The following is a 19763-nucleotide window of genomic DNA, read 5'->3' as shown; positions in this document are numbered from 1 at the left end:
TTCCTTCATATTATCTGATTTTTCTTTATATACGTGTAATCCTGTTATTGTCTTTGAGCCTAATATCCTCTTATCACTCCAACAATATTAATTATCATGCACGTTCTGTTTCCTTTGTGTTTCTTTCCAGTTCTTTTTTTTTTCTCTGTTTATTTATTTTGGTCTCTGTCTTTCATGTAGGAGGCTTTCCATCCATATTTAAGAGTGAGGCCCTCAAAAGCTCCCAGTGCCCAGGTGGGGATGGTCCTCTGTGGCTGTCCCTGTGGAGTGTCCCAGTGGCAAGCTGTTTCTTTCAGTGGGAACCCTAAGTATCAGTGCTTCGTGTCTTTTCTCATGGCTCTTCATTGTCTCCAGAGGATGTAATGTCTTACTTCCCTCCTGGGATGTCTCCTCCCGCTTCAGGGTCTTGGGGACGGAGTGACCTCCATTAGGGTGTAGGCCCCCTTTTGAATCCCTGAGCTCTCGGTCTGCTTCATCCTAGCTTCCTACGCATCATCTTCTCCAGAGACCAGACCTCTGATCTCTTCAACAGCACAAAAGCGAGGAAAGGTGTTTTGCTCTGTTCATTTGTTTTGTCATTTTCCCCAAACCACGAATGCCAGCTCTCACTTTCCACTCTTCACCAGGAGACAGAAAGCAGAACTGCAGTGGATTTCTCTCTACCAAAAGAGCAGGAAATTACAGTCATAATCTGTACAAGATGCAGAAAGTTAGAATCTGGTCAGGAACGAGTGGGGCTCTACTCGCCTCCTTTCAGTGAAGCAGGAAGACGTGTCAAAAGGGGTCATCGGGACTTCCCTGGTGGCGCAGTGGTTGAGAGTCCGCCTGCCAATGCGGGGGACGTGGGTTCATGCCCCGGTTCGGGAAGATCCCACATGCCGCGGAGCGGCTGGGCCCGTGAGCCATGGCCGCTGAGCCTGCGCGTCCGGAGCCTGTGCTCCGAAACGGGAGAGGCCACAACAGTGAGGGGCCCAAGTACTGCAAAAAAAAAAAAAAATCAGGGCTTCCCTGGTGGCACAGTGGTCGAGAGTCCGCCTGCCGATACAGGGGACGCGGGTTCGTGCCCCGGTCCGGGAAGATCCCACATGCCGCGGAGCGGCTGGACCCGTGAGCCATGGCCGCTGAGCCTGCACGTCTGGAGCCTGTGCTCCGCAATGGGAGAGGCCACAGCGGTGAGAGGCCCACGTACCACAAAAAAAAAAAAAAAGAGGTCATCAACACCCGACATGGCCACTTCCTTCACCAGCATTTCTGTTGTGTTTCGACTCATTCAGGGGACAGGGGGTGATGGAAAGGAAACTTATGACCAAGGGGTGGACGAAACTCATTGAGAAATGTGTCTAGTTCCGAGGAAAACTCCCATGGGAAGTGAGCCTAGGATGATGTGTGCTTCCTAGGAAGTGACCCAGGAGAGCAGAGCTCTCCTGCCAAGTTTTCCATCTGGTCGTCTCTCTCTTGGGATGTGGCTTCCTCTGTCAACTGGAGAAGGCCCATCAGTCAGCCCCGTGGGGGGCAGTGGACTTGCTACACTAGAGGGAGTGCTGGGGTGGGCGTGGACTCTAATCTCAGCACTTTCACCACCTTCAGGATTGAATCCTGCCTGCTCGGAGTTCTCCACTGGCAAAGTGAGCTGGCTGTCAAAATTAGTCACCACAGTAATTTTCAAAAGCCCTGCAGACAACATGTGCTAGGTCATAAAATGTCAAAATGTTTTTTTTAATTTTTAAAAAGAAGGATTCCCTTAGATGATAGATCTTAAAGTTATAAGGGAAATATAGAATTCTGAAATCCAGCTTCCTGTCGTCTTCAGAGGCATACCTTCCGAGAGATAAGAAAAGAGGCTCCCGGAACTTCCCTGGTGGCTCAGTGGTTAAGAACCCACCTGCCAATGCAGCGGACACGGGTTCGAGCCCTGGTCCGGGACAATCCCACATGCCGCAGAGCAACTAAGCCCGCACACCACAACTACTGAAGCCCCTGTGCCTAGAGCCCATGCTCCACAACAAGAGAAGCCACCACAATGAGAAGCCCGTGCACCGCAACGAAGAGTGGCGCTGCAACTAGAGGAAGCCCGCGCACAGCCACAAAGACCCAATGCAGCCATAAATGAATGAATGAATGAATGAAAGAAAAGAGGCCCCTACACTGAAGGACCTTCCACTGCTATTCAGTTCCTAAGAGGAGCAATTTGATCCTTAGATGATTTAAGTTGGGTGAAGTGAGGGACTGGTCAACATAACTAGCTGCCCTGTTATGAATCTCATGTTTGAACAGAAGGGGTTGACCATCCACTCTTTATATGCATCCATCACATTTACATGCTTGATCTCAGAATTTATCTTGTCCGAAATGATAACCAAAGAAGCAGGGCCCGTGGCCACCATCTGAAGACGCACAGAAGTATGTCTCCTGGTTTGGAGGAGAAGTTGGCACCAGCATTCTTCTGAGTGAATTTTGATGATCACCTTCCACTGACCTCTCACTAAACAAGGCGCATGGTCAATGCTCAGTAAATTGTTTTTAATGGCTTCGTTTCCAATCCCAGGGAGAAAGGATTTGCATATTTCCTAGGAAATTACCAAGTTTGGAGCCTACATGTACCCACTGAGAGCAGATCATGTCAGAAAAACAAACTTAAAATTCCTCCTTTCTGTGCACTGGGGGGTCTGGTCCAGCCTTCTGTGCCTAGATGTCCCCATTGAATGAAGAGCGTCACATATGATTGAAGTTCAAACAGTCATCCCTGGGCCAAGTTTGCTACTTTGGTCTAAATACCATCACTCTTGCTGAAATTAAAATAAGCAACCTTTATCCAAGATCTTCCAAGAGATTTGCTAATGAGCAGAGGATATCTCGTCTGAAGATGAGAGAAACAAAAGCCCAGAATCAAGTCCCACAGGACAAAGGAACCAACATAAACATTTGTCTCAGACTCACAGAATCCTGGTCATTATCTCTTAGATGTAGGGTTGCCAGCTTGGTGTACGTGCTCGCGTGACAGAGAGAGGAAGGGAAGGAGGACAGAGAGGGACTTCCATCTTCAACTCTCTAGAAATAAACATACGCAGACCCATCATCTGGGCTGTGCCCGTGACCTCTACAGGAGAGATCCCTCAGGATCGTGAAATGGACTGTATGCAGTGGACAGCGGGAGAAATACCCGGGCCACCGAGTGAGAGAGTGCCCCAGACAAACATGAAGGGACTTGACTGATGAGAAACTGGCAGAGGGCTCAGAGAGGAATTGTGCAAGATCACATCAGGCTTATCCCGCTCGTCAGCCCCTGATGGCCTGGGGGCGCCTTCCCATAGCCCCTGTAGGTTGTGCAGTGAAACAGGGCGTCACGTGGGCTCAACGAGGCTGAATGTGGGTGTCAGGACCCACTGGGATGATATACGTGGTGACTGATACACACACACATGTAGACACACACACAGTGCTGCCCACCTCCTTAAAAAATAAGTCTTACTAGCGAGTCCAACAGCCATTATGGAGAACAGTATGGAGGTTCCTTAAAAAACTAAAAGTAGAACTACCGTATGATCCAGCAATCCCACTCCTGGGCATATATCCAGAGAAAACTCTTTTTCAAAAAGATACATGGGGGCTTCCCTGGTGGCGCAGTGGTTGAGAGTCTGCCTGCCAATGCGGGGGACACGGGTTCGTGCCCCGGTCCGGGAAGATCCCACATGCCGCGGAGCAGCTGGGCCCGTGAGCCATGGCCGCTGAGCCTGCGCATCCGGAGCCTGTGCTTCGCAACGGGAGAGGCCACAACAGTGAGAGGCCCACGTACCACAAAAAAAAAAAGATACATGGACTTCCCTGGTGGCACAGTGGTAAGGAATATGCCTGCCAGTGCAGGGGACACAGGTTCGAGCCCTATTCTAGGAAGATCCCACATGCTGCAGAGCAACTAAGCCTGTGAGCCACAACTACTGAGCCTGCGCTCTAGAGCCCCCAAGCCACAACTACTACAGCCTGTGCGCCTAGAACCCATGCTCCACAACAAGAGAAGCCACCTCAATGAGAAGCCTGTGCACTGCAACGAAGAGTAGCCCCCGCTCGCCGCAACTAGAGAGAGCCTGTGTGCAGCAGTGAAGACCCAACGCAGCCAAAAAAAAAAAAAGATACATGCACCCCTATGTTCATTACAGCACTATGTACAATAGCCAAGACATGGAAGCAACCTAAATGTCCATCAACAGATGAATGGATAAAGAAGATGTGGTACATGTATACAATGGAATATTACTCAGCCATAAAAAAGAATGAAATAATGCCATGTGCAGCAACATGGATGGACCTAGAGATTATCATACTAAGTGAAATAAGTCAGACAAAGACGAATACCATATGATATCACTTATCCGTGGAATCTAAAATAATGATACAAACGAACTTATTTGCCAAACAGAAATAAAGTCACATACGTAGAAAATAAACTTATGGTTACTCGGGGGGATAAAAGGGGAGAGGGATAAATTGGGAGATTGGGATTGACATATACACACCACTATGTATAAAATAGATAAGCAACAAGGACCTCCTGTATAGCACAGGGAACTCTATTCAATACTCTGTAATGAGCTATATGGGAAAAGATTCTAAAAAAGAGTGGATATATGTATAACTGTTCTGTACAGCAGAAGTTAACACAACATTGTAAATTCTTATAGTCCAATAAGAAGTTTTTTAAAAAATAAAATAAAATGTAAAAAAAATAAAAAAGATTCCAATAAATGCTAAAAAAAATGCTGAAGAACAGACAAAATTGTGGAGTTCAGATGATTCAGAAATGCCAGTAAGTGAAAATAAATAATGCAGACCCGATATTTGTAGTGAGTCTCAGAGTTTCCAAATCACCTCTACATTTCCGCCTCACCAGACTCAATACAATAATTGGAAAAGAAACTGTTCTCCCCATTCTACTGACGAGGAAGATGAAACTCAAAGAGGTCCAGGGATGTATTTATTCAATGCCCCAGAGTAGAAATAGTCTTAAAGAGATGGCAAGAAACCATCCTCTTCGGGCGTTTTGCGGGTACAAAGAAAGATGGTTACAGTGGGTGAGGATTTACCAGAAAAACCATGGGGCAGCCCTGCAGGTCGTTCTGCTTGGACTTGGCAAAGGTCATTCTCATTGAAATCTTTTCAGCCTACTATGTGGTTGCTCATCATCTTTTCTGTTATAAAGCTCTCACGAATCTTCCATGAAAGCTGGAATTTCTGACCAAGGAGGAAGGCTTTTCATTAAGATTCTCCGTTGAGTCTGAATATCACCACCAGGGCCCTGGGAGCAAGGGGGTCGTGACAAGTTCCTCCAGCTCTCAGGACTTTTGGAGACCGTCCTTACACCTGTCACTGGGGATTCTCATGGGGCTCTCTCTTTGGAACACTCAGAGACCCTCAGAATGGAAATCTTTTTGAGCATATTGTTAACCGTGAGGCTGCTGATAGATGACCTCAGGCCTCCTCATTCGGCAACTTGTAGAACAATGCAGAACGCCATCCTCCACAGCCCTGTCTGAACACACACACACACACACACACACACACACACGCACACCCTGCAGAGAGTCACGTTTTGTCTGTCCATACCGCGTGCCAAAAGAAAGCGGCACACGTGGTTCAGTAGTAAGTAAGACAGATGTCCAGAGGACACGTGACCTCCATGACGTCACTGACCCTCCCATCAGCATCCCCCTGTTAGCAGTGAGTCTCAGGAGGAAATGACTCCATGCCCACCAGACCCCCCTAGATTCCCAAGGAAGACTCCAGCTCGGCAGACAACCCTGCCGACACCCCTCCTCAGATGGCTTTCAGGGCACTGGGGGCACAGAGGAGTGTCCCCCGTCCAGCCTGTGGGCGATGCCGGTGGGCAACACCCGTACATCTTCCTTGAAGGGCCTTCTGATCCCCATCTTTCTGCATTTCCCCCTCGGTCGGGGGAAAACCCATTGCCCCAGGCAAGTGTGGGATTTTTGCACGAACTCTTCGTGATCGTGTTCGGTTTATTTGCTCTGCTTGAGCAGAAACACTTGAAAAGAGCCACCTCTGCATTTGAGAGAAGCCAGATGAGAAAAAGGTGCAGCGATCGTTGGAATGTTATATGGTAGGCGGATCCCTGGAAACATCTGTCCACTTCTCCCCACGGGGGCTCAGCTCTCAGGGTTTGAGGTACAACGGGAGGTGTGTGGTGTGGGCAGGAAATCTAGAGCTCTGTTCCATCGCAGGGGATAAAATCACCTGAGAGGACGAGGTATAAACGGGGGAAGGTATTATAAACAGGAGACATCAGGGAATCAGGCAGCGGCTGCGAGGTAGGAAAGCATGTTCGCCATTAGGGAGCATCTCTTCCCCCACCCGCATCCCCGTTCCTAGATTGGGTCTTATAAACACCATTTAGACTCTGTACTGATTCCTCTGAGGACAGATGATGCCAGGATTCTTGAACTCAATAAATACTAAATGGAAACGGTGAGAAGGAATACTGCAGCTCTCTTTCCCGTCACATTTTGCAAGAGTGGGGACGTCTGGGCCACCTCATTCTTCAATCCTTTTCCCTCTTACCGGTCACGTTCTGGCTCTCATTGTTTTTAATATCTTCACTGGGAGATGGTCAAGGTCAGAGAAAGTGGAAATTCACCCCAGTTAGAGGCACTAGTTCCCACTTACCCTGAGGACACATATGGTCGGTGAGAGAGAACTCGTATAAATCAGGTTCGATGTTTAAATGGGCATCTTTGGTAGCTTGATTCTGAATAATGGTACGTACATTACAGTTAACGCTGCCATGCGATTAGCGTCTCACAGTCTCTCCTGGAACTGCAGAACGGACTGTGCAAAATCATATCAAATGGAAAACGACCGCCCTCCGCCTTCCCCACTCCTGCCCTCTTTCCCAAAGATATAGATGTTTCCCTTTAGCAGATGAGTCAAGTAATGAACTAAAAACAATGTTCGCACTTAACAGGGTTGTTCCCCATGTTTGGCTTTGAGTTGGCCTCTCCTGGGATGTTAAGTATTAGCCACCGTTGACCGTTGCCTGCAACCTCGGCGTAAATGTTTGACGGAGTACCCTGACAAGTACACACCAGCGACTTTCAGGAAGTCGACTGGTGGGAATGGAAGGGCACACAGTGCAAGTAGAAGTGATCCACTGTGGAAACCCTGTACGGTGTTTCTGTTAAATCATTTGTCCACTGTTAAATGATTTACATTCTGATGGGACCTGGTAATCCCAGGACTGCAATTCCAAGCATTCCTCCACACTCCAGCACTGACAGTCTGTATCAATTACAGTGTCCGTAAAGCTCCTTCAGCCGGTTAAACATAAAGAATTGTTGTCCCCCATCCTTCCATGTCTCTCGTTAGTTCTCTTAGCCCACCTCCAAGGTGGTTCGGTAACAAACATTATTACCCATATTTGAAATTCCTAAGCTCGAAAGAGCCTGCAGGATATCCTTCCCTTGAAATACACAGGCTTGCTTCAATGCATTGTTCTGAATCACAGGGGCCACTTCTGGAGCACACAAAAATAATTAGAAAATCTGTGAATCAGAGTTTGGTTTATACTTCAAAAAAAAAGTAACCCTTGTTTTAGCTAACTTTGATGCTACCTGTGGTCCTGAGACCATGCTGGCTGAGACTGTGACCTGATTGATTTGGGGGAGAGCGTGCCTTCCAGAAGGTCAGATGCTGGACAAGAACTTGGGGGTGCTTCTTAGCCCCATCACAGCCACTAAAGCCGTGTGACTCTGGGGGAGTCCCTTGATGGTTTTTGGTTTCTGTTCTCGATGAAAGCGCGTGGCTGGGCTAGCTGAGGTCTAAGTCGGTGCTAGCGCTAGTTCTTTGTGCTCCAGTCACTCACTGTAGGATCTAGGGGTATTAAGGAGAGAAAAGAAAGGTAGGCATTTCTACTTGTACTTGATAACAGAAGTACAACGTCAGTTAATTTGGTTATTATTCTTGCGTGCTGGTGGACTCCAGGCTTTCCTTTGTCTCTAAGATCTGAACTGTATATCAAATACAGTGTTGTGCACTTAAAATCTCGTTAGGAGGGTAGATCTCACATTAAGTGTTCTTACCTCCCCCCGAGAAGAACACACAGAGTGACACAAGGAAACTTTTGGAGGTGATGGGTGTTTATTACCTTGAACATGGTGATGGTATCACAGGTGTTTGCATATGTCTGAAGTAACACATTATATATACTAAGTGTGCAATTTCTTTCTGTATCTATTATACCTCAGTCAAGCTGTTAGATACAAGGAGATATGGACTATATACATTTTGAAATATATATACATAGGATTTTTTTAAAAACCTAAGAGAGGCTTATGTCCTTTTAAGACCATGTCCATAGATCACGATTAAATATTTGGGGGAAGAACTAGAGAACAGAGTTTTGTTTTGTTTTGCTTTTTAACATCTCTATTGGAGTATAATTGCTTTACAATGGTGTGTTAGTTTCTGCTTTATAACAAAGTGAATCAGTTATACGTATACATATGTTCCCATATCTCTTCCCTCTTGCTTCTCCCTCCCTCCCACCCTCCCTATCCCACCCCTCTAGGTGGTCACAGAGCACCGAGCTGATCTTGATCTCCCTGTGCTATGCGGCTGCTTCCCACTAGCTATCTATTTTACGTTTGGTAGTGTATATATGTCCATGCCACTCTCTCACTTTGTCACAGCTTACCCTTCCCCCTCCCCATATCCTCAAGTCCATTCTCTAGTAGGTCTGTGTCTTTATTCCCATCTTACCCCTAGGTTCTTCATGACATTTTTTTTTCTTAGATTCCGTATATATGTGTTAGCATACGATATTTGTCTCTCTCTTTCTGACTTACTTCACTCTGTATGACAGACTCTAGGTCCATCCACCTCACTACAAATAACTCAATTTAGTTTCTTTTCATGGATGAGTAATATTCCATTGTATATATGTGCCACATCTTCTTTATCCATTCATCTGTTGATGGACACTTAGGTTGCTTCCATGTCCTGGCTATTGTAAATAGAGCTGCAGTGAACATTGTGGTACATGACTCTTTTTGAATTATGGTTTTCTCAGGGTATATGCCCAGTAGTGGGATTGCTGGGTCATATGGTAGTTCTATTTGTAGTTTTTTAAGGAACCTCCATACTGTTCTCCAGTGTGGCTGTACCAATTTACATTCCCACCAACAGTGCAGGAGGGTTCCCTTTTCTCCACACCCTCTCCAGCATTTATTGTTTCTAGATTTTTTGATGGCCATTCTGACAGGTGTGAGATGATATCTCATTGTAGTTTTGATTTGCATTTCTCTAATGATTCATGATGTTGAGCATCCTTTCATGTGTTTGTTGGCAGTCTGTGGAACAGAGCATTTTTAAACTTGGATTCTCTAACAGTGCGGACCAGTAGAACTTTCTACAATGAGCGCAGAGCCCTGCATGTGCTCTGACATCATGGTAGCCAACAGCTGCCTCGAAGTATTGAGTACATGAAAGAGATGTGGCTGGTGCAAACTGGGGAATTCTATTTTTCATTTTATTTAATTTTAAGAGAGTCACAATCCCACTGTAACCTTTTCTTCAGTAAAGCCTTATTCCTGGTTCCTAAGTAGAGTTTAGAAAGAAAAATGCACGTGGTTATCAAGTAACCTTACTCTGCTGATTAATCAGGTTGACAGATTTGTAAAAAGCCGGGGACTGGCCCATCCCTTAATTTCTCATGTAGACAAAGATGGAGCCCTGGAGGCAACTGTGTAGACCCAGGACGACTGGATTCATTCTAAGAGCTGTAAAAAGCATGTCAGGGAGCATTCGGGTCCAAGTAATTCAGAGAAGATATTCTATGAGTGCTTGGGATTTTAGGGAACACCTTAGGAAAGAAATACCCATCCTCTTTGGGGAGAGATCCTAAAGAAATCCTCATTAAAGGACCAAACTTATCTTCATTGGCTTTCCTTTCAGGAGCTGATTGACGTTGACAGTGAAGTGGTGTTTGAATTAGCCTCGTATATTTTACAGGTAAGTCGTCTCCCCCTCGTCTTTGTATGCCAGGGCCACACACAGAAGAAAGAGGAATAAGACTTACCATGCGTGGCACTTGCTATATCCACTAGCTCTTTGACTTCTTGGTTATTTTTAGCCACAAGCAGGAAAGAGCTACTGGGGAAGCTACACCATGGCCGCAGATAGAGCCTTCTCTATTCTCTGTCCTTCTCCAAAATGTTAAGACTGTATTTCTCTGCAAAGGAAAATTGTGTGTATAACCTGAGATTGGGGGAAACTGAGACCATCCAGTGACCCCCTTTTCTTCAGGTCACTGGAGAAAGCCAAGTAAAAAGCAGGGATTAATTGCCAGGAGAATCACTGTCATGAAAGACAAGGAAAAGATCCTTAGCTTATGTGAAAAAGAGGCCTACTGAGTATTAGAAACACTGGCAAGATGAGCTAAAATGATGTCATTAATTTATTCCTTCAGCAGGACTTAGTGAGTAACTACTATGTTCCAGGCGTTATGCTAATGCATTACAGATTCCATGGTCCCTGCCTCCAAAAGCCCACAATACAAGATAAAACAACAAATAACACAAGACATGGACACATAGACAGTGCTATCCAGATAGACATCCAGGTTCAGAATCTTTAAACTGAAGAAGTTAGATCAGGGCTTAGAAATGGAAACTTTCCCTTTGTCCTTATGAATCACTTTCTTTGTATATAACTTTCTGAAGTTTAATTGTCTCATATTCAAGTGGTAAATACACGTGTCCTTCCTTAATTATATTACTATAACTGGTAGGACGAAACAGCAGTCAGTCGGACTGATTCAGTAGAGGACTTCATTACAATGTATTTTAAAATCTGTAACGTGGGATCAGAATGTGTCACTGATGTTGAATTTTCTTCCTCTACAGGAGGCAAAGGGAGACTTTTCTAGGTGAGTTTACGAGAGTTTTTGGCTTAACAATGTATTCTGTTGCATCTCTATTTAAAGAAACTATTCTGTCTTTTCTTCGTAGGAGAGCAATTTATTAATATTATATCTTAATGTTGAAATCCAGTTCCCAACTTGTCAACGGAAATAGATACATCAGGCAGAGAAAGCCCAGTAATAGGAGGATATTCTGCACCAAACGAAAGTTACTAAGAGTCTGAGGTTAGAACCCACTGTCACACATGGCCATTGTATTGAGGTGTGTCAGGTCACCCAGGTGTCTTCGTGGCCTTGAATTATCACTGTGGTATGAACTATAGTGATAGAGAGAACCCCATGGACGCAAACATCTTTTTTTTCCTCTGTTTTAGTTCCAACCCTGAAGGTACAAAATCCTAGCCCGCAGGAAGATGTCTTTCATGAAAGTGTTACAATATAAATATCCCACTTCTACTGTCTTTCCTTTTCCAGATGTTATGTTAGGGAGAGAACATAAACAGACTTAACCACGGGGAAAAATGTGCCCTGCTTTAATAGCCCTGTACCTCCACAAACTTCAACCTCGTCATTCATTTCATTAAGCGTGGCCCGTTGACCAGTAGGGCTGAAGTGCCAGTCTCTCCTGATCATCACCGGAGACAGAGTAGGGGTTGTAGCCATCCACCAACAGGACTGTCTGCTCAAAGACAGACATCATTCCTGGGATTCTGTTTTATTGAACTCCCCTGAGGGAAGTCCAGTATAGCTCATTCTTTAGAATCAAGGTCTAGAGATATGAAGACTCAACCACATGTACAAGAACAGCATCAGGGCGTGGGATCCTGGCCCATCATTAGGAAATTAGCAAACTTGGTATGAAAGAGAAATGCAGGTTATACCTCTGCTCCGTGAAGGAACTTGGGTGTTTTCTCCTGCTTTGGGGGATCTGATGCCGCCTAAACTACTTCACCTGGTGGTCTCCCTCTACTTGTCCAGCTTCTCAACTTCATGCTGACTGGTTTTTCAGGTCTTAGCTGCCTTCTCTCTGCTCGCCATGCATTTCTCAGGCTTTCTAGCAAAGGCAGAGGTATATTTTCTCACTCAGATATCTCAGCAAAACCAAAAAAATTCTTTGACAATCTAAAACAAGGGTCAGCAAACACTTTCTGTAAAGAACCAGACAGTAAATACTTGGGTTTTGCAGGCCATGCAGTCTCTGTTGCAACTACTCACCCCTCCCTTTCTAAGTGCAAAAGCAGCCAGAGACAGTAGGTAAACAAATGAGTATGTCGGTGTGCCAATAAAACTTTATTTATAAATTCAGAAATTTGAATATATTATACATTTTCATGTACCACAAAATATTCTTCTTCTTTTGATTTTTTTTTCCCCAACCGTTTAAGACTTTTTTCTTAAGATTTTTTTCCCAACCATGCTTAGCTCACAGGCCACATAAAAACAAGCAGGTTTGGCCAGTGGGTTGTAGTGGGCTGACCCCTGATCCTAAAATATAGTCCCGTCAGCTCAGTTTGATTATTTGTAGAAGGAGACCTCCAGGCCCCTTTTATTTAAGTTTCCCAAGTTCTTGCTATGAAACAGAGGTAGTCCTTTTTCTGGGGGGGCGATGAAGGTTTATTTATAGCCTTAGCAGGAGACCTTGTAGGTGGCCGATAACTGTTGACCGAATGGATTGAGTGCAACATTTTCGGGATCTAGAAACTATACTTTGTTCTGTTTTTTCTTTGTTAGTTTTTTATGCCTTTCCTTTGGTATTGGACTTGAGGCTCTTGGTAAGTGCAGGTTCATATCTATTTACAAAAGGCTCTAAAGTCCCATGAAAAAATGGTTTAATAACCACAGATCCAGTGGATTCCATTGTCCGGTCCACTTACTCTGAAGATACTTGTCCCTGCCTTCTCTTTCACGGGCTCTGAACTCTGCTGTAAATATTATTTATTTCTGAGAGCCCCCTGACAGGATGGAATGTGAGCTGAGAACAGCGTCATCTGGCCCCACAGATCCTGGGAACGTGGGGCTACAGGGATGGTCAGTGGGGAGGAAGGGCAGGCCTGGCCTCCAGTAACTCATGGCCCCCTCAGGAGCTTGTGGAATCCCAGCTTGTTGGCTGCAGAGAAACAAAGGATCCTGGTTTGGCTTCATTTGTCAAAGTGTTCCCTCGCAGTTTGTTTATAACAGCAGCTGTCTGGGGTGAGAAATAGCCGTCAGGGGAGGGGAGAGGTCAGACACCTTATCCAAAAGGTCAGTTTATCTCCCAGCGTAAAACTCACGTCACAGAAGTTGGGATTCCCTGATAAACACCGTTCTCTGTACAAGCCCACAGTTCGTATGCTCGAGTGGCCCGGAGTTTCGGAACAAGAGAAGTAATCCTTGAGTTTTACCTCTTCCCATCCACATCTGGGAAGCTCCCCATGACATCTGGTTTGGTGGCCAAACATCAGGCATTTTAGATGTCCCATCCTCATAGTTCAGTATTGCAGAAAGTCGTTTTTGCTCTATTAATGAATGCCGGACTCTATAACCTTCATCGTATTTAACTGAATGGCTTTGACTTATACACACACCCTGTAAACACAGTACATTTTCCTGAGCAGCATTCGTAACAGGAGATGCCAACTTAGAGCACCGGGGAAGCGTTGTGTACAGCACGTGGTCCAGGGCTTAATTCTGAGATCTTCTAGAATCTAGAGGATCAAATAACCTTTGAAATTAATGGTCGCACACAAAAGGCAAAGTAACTCTTTCATAGCCTGATGACCCTGAATCTCTGCCTTCCTAAAAAGCTACTTTGCCCAGGATGCTGTTATCCTGTATGTTTACATTTCAGTGAATATATGCAGATTACATGGATGTGGAATGAGTATTAAAAATCTCTATATTATGGGAATTCCCTGGCGGTCCAGTGCTTAGGACTCAGCACTTTCACTGCTGTGGCCCAGGTTCAATCCCTGGTCAGGGAACTAAGATCCCGCAAGCCACTCAGTTGGGCCAAAAAAAATCTACATCTTAGGGGAGCAAGTTCCTTGATGTACAAGAGGAAAAGGGTTCTTTTTACAAAAGGGAGAAGTCGAAAGTGCTGATATTACTTTAATAGAACGAGAGCTATGTAAGGTCAACCCAGAGCCATAACTGCTGTTTCTCATGAAACTCACAAGCTGTTCCGTTTCTCCTTTTGGACTCTTTTTTGCTCAGCAGACCGACCCCTGAAGGCTTATTCTTACGTAACCCCCTTTTCTTTCCAGTGAATGGAAATGTTCACTTCCTTGTCTTATTGAGCTTGAAGGATTATTCTCATGTAACCCCCTTTTCTTTCCAGTGAATGGAAATGTTCACTTCCTTGTCTTACTGAGCTTGACAATGAAATCTTGGGTTCAGTGTTGCTGAAAGAAAATGAGTGAGGTATAGATAGGAAGTATTGTCCATGATAGGAAGAAATATATGTCACCCATGTTCATATTCTAGCACAGACAAATTTGTAAGATATCGTGAAAGGTTGAGGAAATCGTCTTATCTAAAAATATTTTTCCCCTTGTATTGTTTTCCTTAGCAAAGCATGTAGTGATCGTATTTCATTTCCTGGTACATATGTATGTAAAAAAAAAATGAATGTCCATCAACAATGAGGAAATCAGTGGAGTTGGCATTTCTGTTTAAAACAATTGAATAGCCTAAGAACTGTTCATCATGGCAGCTATATAGGCAAATATTAGGTTGAAAAGGGTCAAAACAGTTCTAAAAACAAAAAGTTCTCCTTTGATAATCACTCCTGAGCATTAGTCAGCTAATACACGTTTTCTAGGATTTTATACATACTTTATTCATCATAAACTCTGCAGTGGTTTAAGTGCCGAGCACTGATTTTTCTTATTAAAAAAAAAATTCCTTGTAAAATAGATAGCTAGTGGGAAGCAGCTGCATAGCACAGGGAGATCAGCTCTGTGCTTTGTGTCCACCTAGAGGGGTGGGAGAAGGAGGGTGGGAGGGACACGCAAGAGGGAGGAGATATGGGGATATATGTATACATATAGCTGATTCACTTTTGTTATACGGCAGAAACTAACACAACATTGTAGAGCAATTATACTCCAATAAAGATGTCAAAAAAAATTCTTTCAAACATTCGGTTACCATAGAAAAATAATACTCTTGTCTTTAAAAAGGTCAATTCAGGGAACACCTAATTTAGTCAACTGAACAGGACATTCAAACTGTATAGTTACATTCTAATTTAATGTAATAGAAGACTTATTAATACACTGCACTGAGCAAGGTATTATTTAAAGAATTTGATTTTTTTGCTTTTTTTCCCTAAGGGGACCTTAACTGAAAACCCTAGTGGCTAATCTTCATACTCTGATTTTGAGAATAGCCTCACTTTTTACTTTCTGTCAGCCTTTCTGAAAGGGGGCCACCAAAAAAAAAAAGGGAGGGAAAATAATCATTTTAACAACATTTTACCAAATCGGTGAATTGATTAAAAATAGTTTATGCTGAGACACATAAATACATTCCCAAATCATACTGCCTTTGATATAAAGAATCATCTGCAGATTAACAGGGACTAGTAAAAAAACATCTGTTCTGTAGAAGTTTTTGCTAACAAGATTTATTGAAACCAGACCGGTAAAGCTTGGTTACCCCAGGCCGTCTGTTGGGACCTGGAAATATCTTTGTTCCAGAGAACCGGATGTATTGATGCTGATCATTAAAAGACTTATAAGGACCAGTAAGCAAACAGCACCTGAAAAGGGCTGATATTAAGGAAATCCCATGTAAAGTTCTGTGGGTCACATTTTGCTCACCTGTTAGGCAAAGTTCATCATGTGCTTTAGAGGTGATGGGAGGCTGCCCTCCATCTGCAGGTTGTCTATTCCAAGGAAACACAGCAACCAACGTCAAAAAAGCAACGCTGTGATTGAATACAGAGGGGTCAGTTTCTGTGACGTCCGTACAAAGTTAAAGGCTGGTGCCAGTGGGAGAATATCTGCTTATCAGAGTTCCAGGGTCAGTAAGAGTCTTACTGTGACCCTGATTTATCAACCTACAGGGTTCCAATTCTGCTTCTTAATAATAATAATAATGCTTTAGAAACAGAGCAACACGTTACTCCATCAATAGAAATGAGTAGCAGGGAAATTGAGTTTTACCTCCATTTTAGAAAAGGAGTTGGAGTATTTATTTGTCCTGAAAAATTCCTTTCAGCTTCCACGGACTGCCTGGTCTTAGGTCTCTAGAAGAGCAGCTAGAAGCAAAAAAAAAAAAAAAAGTGAAGACCTTTTAATATTTCCTCTTCTGTAAACCATGGAACCATGTGTTCACTAAGCCAGAAAGATAAAATGAAATTTCTGTGGGGAAAAAAAAAGTACCCTCTTGATTTTTTTGTTCTTTGTATGAAATCTCGTCTGCCTTTCTTAAGAGCATTTGTGAATTACTGCAAGTGAAACTTGGTTTACTGGTATCTGAAAATTCCCTATTTGTAGGCTTTTGTTGTTTTGTTTTTTTGTCAGACTAGATGATGCCTTTTAGGCAGTCATAGGTTAAAGGAAGAATTTTAGAAGACCAACAGGAAAAGAAGATAAAGGGCTGATTTTCTTCGAAAAGACTTTTTTTGGTAACATAAACATTTGTACAGATTACTGTCTTTAAAAAGATGACATTATTTTCTTGCCCTGCTAAGAGACAGCGTTGAAAGTTGATTAATCTCAGGCAGTGGTCTATAAATCACAAATCTGGGCTTCCCTGGTGGCACAGTGGTTGAGAGTCCGCCTGCCGATGCAGGGGACACGGGTTCGTGCCCCGGTCCGGGAAGATCCCACATGCCGCGGAGCGACTGGGCCCGTGAGCCATGGCCGCTGAGCCTGCGCGTCCGGAGCCTGTGCTCTGCAACAGTTGAGGCCACAGCAGTGAGAGGCCCGCGTATCTCAAAAAAAAATCACAATTCTGAATCTACTAACATCATTACTTTGCACTTACCTAAGTGGTTGTACTACTGCAAGTCATAGCGAGCTCAGTGTTAAAGCAGTATTAGAGCATTTGATCATTTGCGGTATATTTTCCTACAATGTTTTAATTGGCCTCTTGAAAGAAAACAGCTGATGGGGTTATATACTAAGAGAAATCGATTTGCTGAGACTTTTAGATAATTAGTAAAAAAAAAAAATACTCAGACAGCTGTGTTTGGAAGAGTCAACATTTGGAATACAACTTACATAACCTAATAGTACCTTTAATGCCCAAACTTGCAAATTTCCCTATTGGAAAATGACTAGAAAAAAAGTCATCTGTTAAGCTTGAAATACATGCAGCCCAAAGGAGAGTTTTTGTGGGAAGAACTTAAAGTTATATAATTCTTGTATGTTATTTTATTAAAAAAGAGAGAGAGAGAGAGAATGGGGTGTGTGATATTTTCCCATGACTTCTAAAGGACTTAGAGGGAGAAGCAGCTGGAATCTTTCATGCCAACAAGACCTTTTGAAAGGAACAGAATCTGAAATTTTGAAACAAAATGTTCAAGTGGAAATGTTATTACAGAAAGCTTTGTTTTGTGCACAAAAGTCCATTTTACTGAGCTTTTCAAGTGTGTAATTCACAGTTTCCAAGCATAGAAAAGTATTCAGATAGGGTATTTTGCAGGAGAATATTCTTCCAATCCTATGGGAATTGTTTAGATATACCGTAAAGGAGGCAATTTTGTATTATGACAGCGTGTCTCATTTGCTAAATATTTCTTTAATATCAATATCATATTTTGAGTTGACCTTGGTAATAACAAAAAGATTCACGGCTATGACATTATGTCAGTTTTTCAGAATTAAGATTTTGACTCAAAAGGATAACATAGAAAATTAAACAGCTTTTTGAGTAGAATTATTGTCTCAAATTGTAGGCTTATAAAAAATTTGTTTTGAATTTTTACAAGTTTACAACTATATTAGAAACGCAAAAAATGTTTTCTGTCATCCTAGAAAACCAAACTCACTAATCAAGAAAGAAATCTTTACTTAGATAAATTAGCCATTACCATCAGAAATAAAGGCACATAATTCATGAATGTTGGTAGCTTTGCCCCTCCGTACAGGTGGCAAATTAGTGTGGCATATTTATCCATGCTACATGCCCAGAATCCAGAATCCTCTGCTGGAAGAATCTCAGAGGAACCCGCAGGTGCTTCCCTGGTGTCTGCAAATGGTCACACAACTACAAGAGAACCCTCACAAGCATCGTCCTCAGCCACCAGTTCTGTGAGCCTCCCTGTACCCCTGAAGGAGAGTATGTGGTAGGGAGGAGATAGCCAAGTGTCCCCATTTTCTTTGCTAGCACATGAAGTTCAACTTGGTTAAAAAAAAAAGAAGAAGAAGGGAAGGGAAGGAGAGAAATTGTTTCCTGCATGGTTATTAAGATAAGCAAAGAAGAGAAAATCTACAGCTGTCCTTATCCATCTGTCTCAGAGTTTTCTAGATGTATTGTACCGTTGAATAAAGTAATACAGATCCACAATGCATCTCTGAAACTTTAGGGTCCAGTGTTTCTGAACCCAGAACTTTGTGGGTTTTAGATGGGTAACGCGGAGTATACCGTAACACCCACGGCAGCGTCTGAGGCAGCTCCTGGAATCCAGTCTGTTCACGCTTCTGCACCAGAATATGGATATTCACACCAAGTGGAAGAGAGAGAGAAAGGTCGAACATTAGGTTCACCACCAAGTGGGTGAGAAGGCTTTATATCTTAGAGATTTTCAGATTTTTGGAATTGCGGGTAATGAGGACCCGTAATACTCTTTTTAACTTATGAAATCCATCTCTCTGGAGAACTTGACCTTCATGATACACTCATGAAATACGGAGGAGTTAGTAGGATACTAACATGATGTTACTGTCTCTGAGTTTTGTGTTAGTCCTTTTTTGTGACACTAGTGTAACTTTCTGGCTTTAGTGCTCTAGTGTTTTAGTACCAGGACACCTCAAAACCACTGGTTTCAGGAAGAATTCTTCCACACGAAGCCAGTTCTGTCTGCCCCAGGTTTGTCCTGCAAGTTATGGACATCTCACTTAACCCAAAGGGAATCTTCTGAAAAAGCGTTTTGTCATTTTTTAAAGGAAAACAAGCACCTTGTGGATTTTGCTAATCGTCCTATCAAATTTCATCTTTGCTTTCTTCACTCTATCGTGTCTTGGTTAAATTTGTTCTTGCTGTTATTCGTGACAGATCCCCTCGTTGACGCATATTGCTCGAAACCTTAGTTTTCCACGGCAGATCATTCAAACTTCCCATGTTTTATGAGCAGGGTAGACAGTAGAACCACGATCCATCATCTTAAAAACAAAAAACAAAAAAAAAAAGCAAAAAAAACCCAAGTCAAAGACTTAACGCGTCATTGAGAGACCAAGTTTTTGCTGGCAGCATTAATCACTACCTAAAGGTTGTGAATAAAATCTGGTTAATATTAAAAATAAGAAGACTTCAGTTTTACTCTCAGTTTAGCAAGTGATTTTCCTAGAGACCTTTTTTCTTTTGCTAGAAATGGAAACTGACCGCTGTTAGGAACAAGGAACTGTTTTAGGGTATTTCATAAGTGGGCATTTATCATTTGTCCTGACTCTGGGGAAACGTCCAAGTAGAAAATCTTGAGAGAGGAAGCTGGGAACTTCTAGCACATTCTTTCAGTTTCAGCTTCCCAAGTCTCTGGAGATAGAGTGACCAGGTCTCCCATTAAGGCAGCGTTGTGATTTGCAGCCAGGGTATGGCCAGATCATCTGACAGGGCTGGCCCCCTCTAAGTCATTACAGATGTTTACAGACAGCAGAAAGGCAAATAGGACATTTCTACATAGTTGTCC

The 19763-nt window shown here is 43.3% G+C and overlaps 1 protein-coding gene across 4 annotated transcripts in view; it reads left to right on the top strand.

Annotated features, from left to right (window-relative positions):
• FRMD4A (FERM domain containing 4A) overlaps window positions 1–19763 on the top strand; it is a 299962-nt gene that overhangs the window by 182170 nt on the left and 98029 nt on the right. For all 4 annotated transcript variants that reach the window (XM_027121910.1, XM_027121911.1, XM_027121912.1 and 1 more), the window contains 2 exons: window positions 9961–10017; window positions 10911–10933. In XM_027121910.1, coding sequence (XP_026977711.1) covers window positions 9961–10017; window positions 10911–10933 — 80 coding nt within the window. The remainder of the gene's footprint in view (window positions 1–9960; window positions 10018–10910; window positions 10934–19763) is intronic.

This window comes from Aethalodelphis obliquidens, unplaced genomic scaffold (assembly GCF_003676395.1).
Source record: "Aethalodelphis obliquidens isolate GAN/ISIS:26980383/991018 unplaced genomic scaffold, ASM367639v1 scaffold23, whole genome shotgun sequence".
In the NCBI taxonomy this organism is placed as follows: Eukaryota; Metazoa; Chordata; class Mammalia; order Artiodactyla; family Delphinidae; genus Aethalodelphis; species Aethalodelphis obliquidens.
Note: the sequence above shows the minus strand (reverse complement) of the source record. Positions and strands in the feature narration are given on the sequence as shown.